The following is a 12,029-nucleotide window of genomic DNA, read 5'->3' on the forward strand; positions in this document are numbered from 1 at the left end:
TCATAAATATATAGGTTTTGTGTTTTTTATCTGGGAACTGAATGATCAAAGGTGGGGTAGAAACCCCTGATTGGGATTAAATATTTACTACAACATTTTTTTTTCTTCTGGAAATGGCTATAGAAAATTGCATTGGTTGGGGGTTATTTGTAGTGGAAAGATTCTCGGTGAAAGTGGGTGCCACCATTCTCTAGGCTTGGGTCCTGAACAAGCAGATAAAGTTTGTTGAAGTAACACATGGGTTTCTGACACCCTCCCCCCCCACCAAAGAGAGAAAAAGAAAAGAAAAAAGAAAACTAACTAATCCTTGGAATTCTTTTCATTGTGGACATAAATAACATAGAAACTAAGAAAGCATTTGTTGTTCTCATCTTCCTGGCTACAGAGGTGATGGAATCAGCAGCTTCAAGCCCCTCCCATCTGGACTTCCCCACCATGCACCTAGAACTGTGAGCCCAAATAAATCCCTCCTCCCTTAAGGAGATTTCCTCAGGGTATTTTACCGTAGCAACAGAAAAGCAAACAAGGTTTACAGACAGACTTTAAAATTCAAATTGCAGAAGAAATGTCCACAAAATATTTGTTTCGAAAGAGAAGTGTAAAGGCAGATTTACTCTCAAGACATGAAAACATTCACAAGACTGTGACGATTAAGTAGCTTTGCACTGATGCAGGGGAAGAGCAGTGAGTGGCATCCTCAGGACAGGGAATCCAGAAACGGGTCTGCACTTGGAGAAGCACTCCAGATCCATGCAGAGAGGGCTGTGTGCTCAAGTTAGAAATGTGTTGTGGGAAATGGGCTATGCGTTTGAAAAGCTAAGATCTGCCCTTTATGCCGTTCAGAAAAGTGAATTACACAGCAATTAAAGAATATTAGACAAGGACATGTGAGACTTTGGAAGACTTCCATTTTTTTTTTAGACAGCATCTCACCAAGTTGCCCAGGCTAGTCTCTCTAACACCTAGGCTCCAATGAACTCCCCTCTCCTACCCCCTCTGCCCCTAGAATAGGCAGAACTTTAGGTGTGCCCTTCATGCCCAGCTTTTGGAAGGCCCTTTAAAATCAGAGACAAATACAAAAGCTATGAAGGAAAATTATGGAGCAAGCCATAATTTTAGAATATTGTATTTAAAAGGTGTATTTTTAAAAGGAGAAAAAAGACAGAAAATAGTTGTTGATTGAATTGTATTCACAGACGTCTTCCATTTTATTTACTTATTTTATGAGGGTGTAAGGCAGGGATGCTATGCCTCATGTATGAGGTCACGGAAGACATCCGTGGGAATCAGTTCTCTCCTTCCATCATGTGGGTCCTGGGGATCAAACTCAGGTCATTAGGCTTGGTGGTAAGCGCTTTTACCCATCGAGACATCTTGTTGGCCTGAATCATATATTTTTGCAGAAAATTTGTATAGGTTGAAGTATATCAACTATCAATTCTATGCCACACAACCTAATGATAAGAACTACTTCCTAGGAGAGTGAACTAGGAGGCCCTAAGTGAGCAGCTATGGGCCTGAGCTGGAGAGAAAGATGGCCAGGCAGAAGCTGAAGCATGGACAGCTCCGGAGGGAGGTTACCGAGCTCAAACTGACCTCCCGTCCCTGAGCGCACCATCCTCTGAGAGTCTAAGTAGATAACAGACGCACGAAAAATGCCAAGGGGGGAGTTATTAAATCCTAGAAAAACAGAGCTGTAAGAATGGTTCTGCAGCCATAATAGAGCACGTGGCCGGGCTTTGGAACTTTACGTGGCTGGGTACTGAGGATGGACTTGTCGATGTAACGGTGGACTTTAGGAGAAAAGGTAGAAAAGTTAAGACTGTTATGCCAGGAGTTTGAGAGCCATGGCGAAGTGAGGCAGGACAGAGGTCGCCTTCAAACCAAAACCAAAACCCAAAGTCAGTGTACAACTTTGATGAAAGTAAGTATTAAAATACAATTTAAGATGGGGTACTCGGGGCCGGGCGGTGGTGGCACACGTCTTTAATCCCAGCACTTGGGAGGCAGAGGCAGGCGGATTTCTGAGTTCAAGGCCAGCCTGGTCTACAGAGTGAGTTCCAGGACAGCCAGGGCTACACAGAGAAACTCTGTCTAGAAAAACAAAAAAAAACAAAAAAACAAAAAAAAAAGATGGGGTGCTCGGGGAAAGTAGAGGGGAAACCCATTAGATAGAGTGTGATATAGTTAAAGTTTGAGCCTGTTAGAACACTCTAGAAAGCTCAGGGGGTTAGGCCCTCACACTGTGTGAAACAATAGGAGGTGAACATGTAATTTCTGACGGCAGGCCAGTGTGCTTCAGTGCATGTGAGCACTGTACTTACAATCTGAGCAAGCTCCTTGATTCCTCTTTTGATCTCCTTTCTTCTGGGGGAAAACATCCTCACCTCCTTTTTGATGGCCTGAAACGGAGCAAGCACCTCAGTTAACAAGGCAAGGCGAGATGGTGCGGAGAGACAAGGAGAACTTTGAGCGATGCACAGGTAAACTTCTTTAAAACCGAAACAGAATGCTTGCAAAGACTATAATATAAAATATACAGAGGAGGAGGGCGTGGTTCACCCAGCAGAGGCTTGCCACACAGTTGTGGGCAGCAGAATCTGGATCCCCAGAGACACACGCAAATGCCAGATAGGTATGGCAGCCCGCCTGGCTTTGGAAGGCAGATCACCAGTGCAAGCTGGCTAGCAATGCTGACCGCTGACTATTGATAAACCCTGAGTTTGATGGAGAGCGCCTGCTTTGATGATTAAGGTAGAAGAGTGATGGAGGTTATTCCTGCCATCAACTTTAAGCCTTCACATGCAAGTACATACACACACATGAGCTAACACGCATGTAAAAACATGGATACGCGTGCAAGTAAAATAAATAAAAATTAAACCAACCATGAAATTACATTCCTGTGATGCTCTACTTAAATCTAATGGTGTTTGTAAGGGACCGGTTGAAACAACATGTGACCAATATAATCATACAAGTCAGAAAAAGGTAGAGAAAAATGGAAAAGTGAATCACTGACAAACCAAAGCTAACCGAGCTCGAGTGAGAGACGGGATCCAGACATCGCCTTCAGCCCACTGCTTGGCTTTATGATGTCCTTAGCCACTGTAGCCCTTCTGTTCCCAACCCATCCCTCTAAGACAAACATCCTTCAAAACTCAAAAACGCAGTCTCTCGGGTTCTTCTTGGCTTTAGCTTTCCTGATATTTCTGTTGGGTTTCAGGTTAAGAATAGGTTCTTAAGGCTTGTAGAACTTAATCAAAAAGGCAGGGTCTGGCTTCAGTGCGTATTTGCTTTTAGGAGAGTCACTTGTACACTGCAGTGTACTGCCAAGGAATGCCTCGTGGAACACTCTAACCTTCCCCTGGGTTTCCATATAAACGGAACGCAGTTGGCACATCCCAGAGTGTCACTGCAAACCCATCTCACACTTTATAAACGGTCTTCCTAGACCGGGCATGATAGTTCACACCTTTAATTCCAGTGCTCAGAAGGCAGAGGCGGGTGGATCTCTGAGTTCAAGGCCAGCCTGGTCTATAGAACAAGTACTAGGACAATCAGGGCTGTACAGAGAAGCCTTGTCTCAACAGAATTAAAAATAAATAAATAAATAATAAATACCTCTTCCATTTTTTGTTGGATCCAGGGAATATCCTTGTGATCGACGACTACTAATTCCTCTTGTGATGAGCCTACGCTCAACTTTTTCTGAGAGAGATTAGACAGAGACAGGTAGTTCTTACAAACTGTCAAATCCTTCTCTCTCTTTACTTCACATCCCTTCATGGAATCCCTTTGCACTTGTCCCAGTTTAAAAAAAAAAAAAATAAGGCCAGGTGTGGGCCTACCTCGATGAATTCTTTAGTCCTTACATCTCTGTCAGCACAGAGATCAGGATGTTTTAAAGGCTAATGATGGGCATTCAACAAAATAAGATCATTTCAACCTTGCTAAAACCTAACAGCTACTTTGCAAGTGCCAAGAAAGTCACTCAGGAAGGGGAGAGGAGGGCACAGTTCCCACTGGGGCTGAGTCACCCTGCCTCTTTTCTGTTCGGTGGACCCCATGCTTTTGCCCATCAAGGTCCCCTCTACTTCTTAGGCGTTTACTCTTTCCTCTTCCCTGGTGGGTTTTGTTGTTTCGTTTCGTTTTACAACCCTTACACCATCTCCTTCTACATCACGTTTCGCTCTTCTCCTGGGACTCACGCCAGTAGTCAGATGCTCTACTAACCTAGGAACCCTGCCCTCAGCTGACTGCCGTGCTCCCCTTCTTACCCTGTATCTGAGATCCTCTTCCAGCAAACGCTGTGGGACACTCCTGGGTGTCTCCGCGTTACTGTTCTGCTGTTGCCTTGCTGGCTGCCTCTCCCGCTCCCCTCTGCTCCCTGGATCCTCCTGTTAGCTCTCTAGAAGCATTCCACCTGCCCCTCTCTGCTTCTCACCGTTCATGCGTTGCCATGAACTTCCCAAGGCTTTCAATTCAATCCACAAAACCTTGGCTCTCAAATCAGCATCTAGCCTCTTCCAAGAACTCAGAGTTCATCTCTCCCACAGCCTGGGTTTTGTGGAATTGCTTCAAGGATGCTGACTTTAGATCCTGTCTTTTTTAACGCAGCTGCTGGCTCTTTGACAGCACATCCTATTCCTACTCGGGGTGCTGTTCAAAGGTGAGGTGTCTGTGAGTCATCCTTGAGCCTTTTCTCTTCACCTCCCTCTGTGTCCATCCCTTGGTGGGTCTTCCTAGTCCAGTCTCTGACACTGACCTGGAATCTAGCACTGTCTCTGACGCAGCACTCCCCCACAGGCACTATCTCTCTAGGAACCTCCTGGCTCCCACCCTGTGTCCTCCAGGAAACACTTCCCTCAAAGCAGCAAGCGCTCATTTCAAAGCTTTGTTAGTCCTCTGCTTCGACAGACTCTCACTGTGTGCAACAACAAACCCCAGATTCTTCTCTTGGTTTACAAAGCCCATCCCTCTGGGCTTCTCTCCCATTTTGACCTGGCTCACTTCACCTGCACAGGCCTTGTCCTGGTTTCCACACATCACAGGCCAAGATCCCTGCTTCTCCATCCTGACTTTGCTAGCTCTTCTGCTTTCCAAGGGGGCATTGTCTTTTAAGTCTGATCTTAGTACACGGAGAGGCTGGTCCGGCAAACACTGTTGTGTCGACCTTTCTAATTTCACGAATAGCACTCGTTCAACAACCAGCTTTTCCTGTTTGCTTATGTACCCATCTCTCTGTCCTCCAGCAGCACCATAGGAAGGGAACACCAAGAAAGCAAAGCATTTCCTCTCATTCATGGTTGCATTGATCCTAGACGAATGCTTTATAGGCACCTAATAATTATTTTCTGAACCCCTTTCAACTCGGAATGTTTTTTCTTTTGTGGTGGAACCATATGTAAAAATGTGATAGGCAGAGGCAGGCCAATCCCTGAGTTCGAGGCCAGCCTAATACAAAAGAAAGTTCCAGGGTAACCAAGGCTATATAATGAGACTTGTCTCAAAAACAAAAACAAAACAAAAACCAAAAACCAAAAACCAACCAAGTCATAATTGGGACTTAAAGTGTAAAAACAAAACAAAACAAAAAACCAGCAAAGCTCCATTGCCTCAGAATGGCCATTTTAACTGTGTGAAAGTCCAATGAGAGAGGCGGAGAGGAGAAAAGTATTTCAGCGGCCTCCTAACCTAGCTATATGATATTTTTATATGTGAGTTTATTATAACAAAGTGATTTCATTTAATTTTTAAAAAGTTATTCACTGAACAACCAACTAAGTCTTGTTTTCTAGGCTGACATGTCCTAAATCATGAATATTATATGACGGTAGAGAGAGACTACTTCCACCTGCCGCCGATATTTGTAGATAGAATACCTTGTGTCCAAGTGGATGTGGCACCCGTCAATAAGAAATCTGACGGCCTAGGGCTTAGCCAGGAAATAGGAGGTGAGATATCTGGGAGGAAGAAAAAAAATTCTGGGATAGAGCCAAGTGCAGAAGCTTCACCCAGAAAGCTGTGATAAGATGGACGTGTGGGACCTGAACGTGGGTAAAGTAACCAGCCACACAGCAGAAAACAGATTAGGATAAACAGGTTCATCTATGGCTATAGTCTATTCAAAGAAGAGCTTAGCCATGTGGCCATGGTAGTTGTAAATATATTTTGAGTCTGAGTCCTATTTCAGGACACATGGAGCCGGGAGGAAGAACCAGGCCAAATTTCTACAAATATTGATTTAAAAAAAAATCTTTTTTCAAGGAAGTCCAGATCTTGTACCATCATTTAAGTGAAATTTGAGATATAATGTTTGTGGTTATTTTGAGAAAAGCTTAGTTTTCTGTCACATGTAGCTTATATTCTAGTTGAAAAAATCACTGGACAGCTGGGTAAGAAAAAGTAGAGTTACATATGCGCTTAAAAACTATGAACGGAAACCCTGCATGTTATTTACAGAGAGGGAGAAAGCAAGCTAGCTACTTGGGATTCGGCGGTCTCTTCTTGTGGCACATCCTGGTAATTTCCCCATGAAGCTAAGTATTCAGTCTCCGTTTCCATTGTCTTGGACAGATTGAGTACTAGCTGATGGGAGTGTTCATAGATCTCGGTTGCTATGTTTGCTCCAAGTCGCCTAATAAAAATAATGATGAGAGAGAGAGAGAGAGAGAGAATATATAACCGTAAAATCACTTTAAAATGATCGCATTCATCAGCGTTATTCCCAGATAACTACACAAAGAAACATGGAGAAGTTCTCCACAGTGCCCTTTAGTTGCTTGGCCTCAGAAGAGGCCCTTTCATGGACTTTTAAGGACTCAGGTTCCTGACCCTTCTTGGGTGATCTCTCCTTATACTGTCCTGTACCCTTCACCCAACATGGCTTTTGGCCACCACACTGAAGAGCCACTGCTCTGAGCCCCGAGAATGCACCAGGCTTTGTCCCATACACGATTTCAGTTGAACTGCCTCCATTAAACTGGCCTGTGGGCAAGTCTCTGGAGCATCCTCCTGATTGCTGAGGTAAGATAGCCCAGCGTCCAGCGAGCGACGCCATCCATCCCTGGAGCCAGGGGAGGCAAGGGAGAGGTTCTTCTGAGATTTCCACTTCAAGCTCCTACCTTGAGTTTCTGCCTTGGTTTTCCTCAGTGGTGGACTACAAACCTGTAAGCTATAAGCCTTCTCTTCCCCGAGTTTCTTCTGGTTGTGGTGCTTACCAGGGCATCAGAAAAGCAAACTAGGGCAGTGCAGACACGCTGAGGCAGGCAGAGGAAATGGCAGCCCGATATGCATTTCTACCAAGTCTACCAAATCTACAGCCCTCTCACCTTGAGGGACACTGTTGCAGACTGCTTAGAGCAGTGCTTCTCAGCCTTCCAAATGCTGAGATCCTTTAATGGAATTCCTCACGTTGAGGTGACCCCCAACCATAAAAATTATTTTCCTGGCTACTTCACAACTGTAATTTTGCTACTGTTATGAATTGTAATGTATATATCTATTTTGTAGGATATCTGATATGCGACCCCCAAAAGGGTCAAGACACATATCGGTTGAAGTAGAAGTATCACCGAATGCCTACAGTTGCAAGGCTCGTAAGTCCTGAACCAAGGTTCCAAACACAACTTCATTTAGTTTGAGAGTTCAGGTAATTACTGATGGCTGGAAGCATCTTTTCTTTTTAAATAGGATCCTGTACTTGTTGGCTATTGCCTGAGACACTGTTTGTCCATTCACTGTGGATTCATGTTATGATTTATGTATTAAGACCTGAGTCTCTATTTTGCTTATGTCTTTCATATATGAAATGGGCAGAATCACACCATCTTGAAACGAGTCTTTGAACTAAGCAGCTCCCCCCAAAATCCCCATGGTATGAAATGTTTTCACTGCGTTACCAAGGAGGGCTGTGTTTTAAAATTACTGTTGCCAAAGGGAGCTGAGTATGCGTGGCTTCCGTAAGACTGCATTTAAAATCCAAGCTGTCTTTTGGTGTCACGTTATTGGTTATTCACGTGGGATGAGCCAATTCCCAGTGAAAATTCCCTCTGAAGCACCTTTTCACAGGCAGCCAACTAATCCAGAGGCCACACCCCAGCCACCCAGGGGTGGGGGTGGGGCCCACACACATGACACTCCCACACCTGGGGCTGTTATTTCTTGTCCGTTGACAGCCTCAGGGTCAAGTTCCAGACAACAAGAAGTAGCCTGTATGCTCCCGAACCCAACAGTTTAACCCATCCCTGCTTCTCACGCAATCCTTCTAGATCCTTCCTTTGGAAACAATGGCTCTTGCCGTGTTCCTCCCTCAGAATCCTTATCCAGCCTGGTGCCTTCCGCCTGGCTCCCACGGCAAGCTTGGTGTGCGCCCTCCTCTCAGACCTCTGTGCCTGACAGCCTATTGCCGGAGAGACTGGCCTTCTGAATTGAAAACACAGTATCACGTGACGTTGCGTGCCGTGCGCCGTACTTACTTCCATTTGAGGTAGACAAGGGTGTTGTCATCTTTTCCATTCACCAGGATGTTCTGTCCGTCCATTGACATTTTCATGTTCTGGATCCCTCGCCCCTGGTGAGAATGACTCCGACATCGAACAAAGGTTTCCTCAAATAGTTTTAGGGATAAGATGGAGAAATTAGGGATAAATGTAGTTATATGGTGTGGTTTTCGCTTGTGGGTATTTTTTTTCTGCACTTCTAAAGACATTTTAGTTGGTATAAAAGTAGCTCTTGGGGGAAAAAAAGTAACTCTTGGTAATACTCAGCACTTAAAACCTCTAGTTCAAGCCGGTATTGACTTATTTTTTTCCCAATACTTTATGTCATATGGAAGGAGCAGGATCGGAACCAGTGGCTTAAGCCAGGCCACCAGACACCCAATCATTGTACTGGCTGAAGATTGTGAAGTTAGGGAAGGGATTTTGGGTGAGTAAAACCGTGGTGCCTCCAGTGAATCAGGCGGGATGTGTTTTATGTAAAGTGTGTGTGTTAGGAAAAGGAAGATAACATGCCCTGGGGTGTGCTAATGAAGCCAATTAAGTAATCCAAACAAACACATCACGGATGTGTGCGACACAGGGCAACCATTTAAGCTCTTTCCATGAAAACCTGCAGCTGTTACCCTGGTACTTGAGCCTGGCGTCTTTCCACAGAGGTTTTTGAGCAGACAAGACATTCAAGTAGTTTAAAGCAAAAAAAGCTATCGGAGAGCCTGGCAAGAAATCTCTTCCGACTCCGACTCTGTGACTAGCGTTTCTCCTGAACGCTGTGACTATAATACCATCAAGAGCCTTTCAGAAAAACTTATGTAAGTTTAACTTTCATGACATAAGCCATAGAATATCATATGCATATACACTTACTTTATACACTTTGCTTTTCTACTTAACAATCAGATTTCTTGGGAAGTTTTTCCTATTGTTCTATTGGGCTCTCCTTGTTCTGTCTCACGGCTGCCTAATGACTGTCCACCTTTTACTTAAGTTCTGATTTTGTACCATAGTTGATCTATTTACCTAATCTTCTGTGCAGAAAGCTTGGGATTTTCTTTTCCTTTTCTTTTTCTTTCTTTTCCCTTTTCTTTCTTTCTTTTCCTTTTTTTTTTTGCCACTTTTTCCATAAATAACTTCATCTGTGAGGTGTTTTGCCGTGTTGGGTCACTGTCAGCTGCCCCAAGCTTCCGACAGTGCAGCACGGTTTGCAATCATTCACTTAAAAAAAAAAAACAACAACAAAAAAAAAAACCACAACCCGACCTCTAGTCCTGGAGAGATGGCTCAGGGTATAAAATGCTTGCAGTGCATAGCATCACAGCATGGGCTTCAATCCCCAGAACTCACTTAAAGGCCAGAGGAAGCCATTCGAGGAGCAGCCAAATTCCAACATGTGCCCACAAAGACTTCTCCAGAAGCTTGCAGGCCAGCTAGCCTGGCTTTGGTGGCAGCAAAAGGAAGCTTGTGCTCTGACTACAGTGTGTATGGGCCTGCACACCACAGGGAACATGAAAACACACACATACAACACACACTTCACATACTGAGGAGAGAAAACCCAGTTCCTAAGAGACTCACGATTTTCCTCTAGAACCATAATGAGCTTGTCCAAATTTGCTTTCTTCTAAAGGAGAAGAAAAGGAACTACTTTGTGCCCAGCCAGAGACAATAGTATCTCTGGACATGAGGGAGTGTTGTCTCATGGGTGGGTATATTTCCAGTGTGTGGTGGAGAGGGGTGGGAAACTGGGTAAGAATCACTGAGCAAATTAAGTCATACAGTGGACTGTGCAGCATAGTCGCAAACCTAGGAAAGCATGCCCCACTTTCTACAGAAGAGAAACATGTCTCAGTTTCTCGGAGGTCTGTGGGCTCTGGAAATTGGGTGCTAGTGCTGGCAGACTCAGACAAGGGTGCTCTCTGCCTGATTCTGCTCCCTCAGCATCTTTGAAGGGTTGAGGAGGACAGCAACAAGCCAAGGCCCGCTGGGCGGTGATGGCGCACGCCTTTAATCCCAGCACTTGGGAGGCAGAGACAGGCGGATTTCTGAGTTCGAGGCTAGCCTGGTATACAGAGTGAGTTCCAGGACAGCCAGGGCTACACAGAGAAACCCTGTCTTAAAAAACAAACAAACAAACAAACAAACAAACAAAAAAGCCAAGGCCCTTCAGACCAGGCAACATTGTTGCTAAGGGTATCATTTTCAAAGCTGTTTTTCTTCCCATGAGCCTTTAGGGGCCAGGGAGCAGTTTCCCTGACTTCACAGTAAAGAGTTAGTTCAGTGCCCCTCGGTGAGTTTCCAAGGAACAGCTTGCTGACAAGCTGGATAGGTAGGCAGGAGCCCTCCTGCAGGGCCTGCCTACTGCTCTGTGTGTGCAGGTCTGACTGCTCTGGCTGGGGTTTCCTTCTTTAGAGTGGAAAGCTGACGGGCAAGGATGTTAAAAAAAAATTGTTACTACCCTCAATGAGTTTACAAAAAGAAAAAGAAAACAAGAAGCTGAGTCAATTTACTTAAGGAAGTCCTGATTTCCTTTCCCTTAGGATTTGCTCCTCCCTGAAATCCATAAACATGCTCCATACTGTAACATTGTATTCCTATTCAATTGTGAGCATGCAAATGTCCACAGGAGTTTAGGTGCTGGTGGGTGGAGCCTGGAGCATCGGATCCCTTGCGAAAGAATTCCCAGGCAGCTGTGAACCACACAGCCCAGGTGCTGGAGCCAGATCTGGGTCATCAGGAAGAGTTAAGCAGAGCCCTCTCTCTGGCCCCTACACCGTGTGTTTTTATATAATTAGAAGACGTATTTATTTTACGTGTATGAGTGTTTTGTCTGCGTGTATGTATGTGCACCACATGTGTGCCTGGTGTCCATGGAATCGAGAAGCGGGTGCTGGATCCCGTGGGACTGGTGGTCAGCCACATGTGGATGTTGGAAACTGAACCTGAGTCTTCTACAAAAGCAGCAAATGCCCTAACCACTAGGCAATCTCTCCGAGCCTCCCCCCACCCACCCACCCACCACCCCTTTCTCCACTCAGATTTTCTTTTTCGTTAATTTACCAGGCTGAACACATCTCGGATACAGAGAATTCCACATTTAGCTATTGTCATAAGCCACAGTCCGTGAGAAGACATATAGACCGTCCCAGCTCCGTACTGTTTGCTCTGCAGTTTTTGGTGAGGCTTAAGTACACAGACGCCAGTGTGTTCCTGCCAATCAAAGCGGAGGAGAACATTATTGAAAGGATCGGGCCAGCAGCAGCGTGGGTTTTGCGGGTGTGTGTTACCTTTGTGGTCAGGTTCAAATCTGGGGATTCTGTCCTTGTGTGGGACAGAGTAGGCACCTGTGTTTATAAGGTATCAGTTAGTTACATCGTTACAAATGAAAGCTGGTTTTGCTAGCTAAAGAGCTCGCCCTTCTTTCCTTCCTTCCTTCCTTCCTTCCTTCCTTCCTTCCTTCCTTCCTTTCTTCCTTCCCCTTCCTCCCTTACTCCTTCCTTCCTTCCTTCCTTCCTTCCTTCCTTCCTTCCT

At 45.0% G+C, this 12,029-nt stretch overlaps 1 protein-coding gene across 1 annotated transcript in view; it reads right to left on the minus strand.

Moving 5' to 3' along the window:
* Positions 1–12,029, minus strand: part of Cfap43 (cilia and flagella associated protein 43) — an 85,397-nt gene that overhangs the window by 29,415 nt on the left and 43,953 nt on the right. Inside the window, exons 15-19 of the mRNA XM_028776358.1 lie at positions 11,559–11,708; positions 8,481–8,611; positions 6,490–6,640; positions 3,625–3,711; positions 2,325–2,402 (exon numbers count right to left, since the gene is read on the minus strand). Coding sequence (XP_028632191.1) covers positions 2,325–2,402; positions 3,625–3,711; positions 6,490–6,640; positions 8,481–8,611; positions 11,559–11,708 — 597 coding nt within the window. The remainder of the gene's footprint in view (positions 1–2,324; positions 2,403–3,624; positions 3,712–6,489; positions 6,641–8,480; positions 8,612–11,558; positions 11,709–12,029) is intronic.

Source organism: Grammomys surdaster, unplaced genomic scaffold (genome assembly GCF_004785775.1).
Source record: "Grammomys surdaster isolate TR1022 unplaced genomic scaffold, NIH_TR_1.0 66, whole genome shotgun sequence".
Classification (NCBI taxonomy): domain Eukaryota; kingdom Metazoa; phylum Chordata; class Mammalia; order Rodentia; family Muridae; genus Grammomys; species Grammomys surdaster.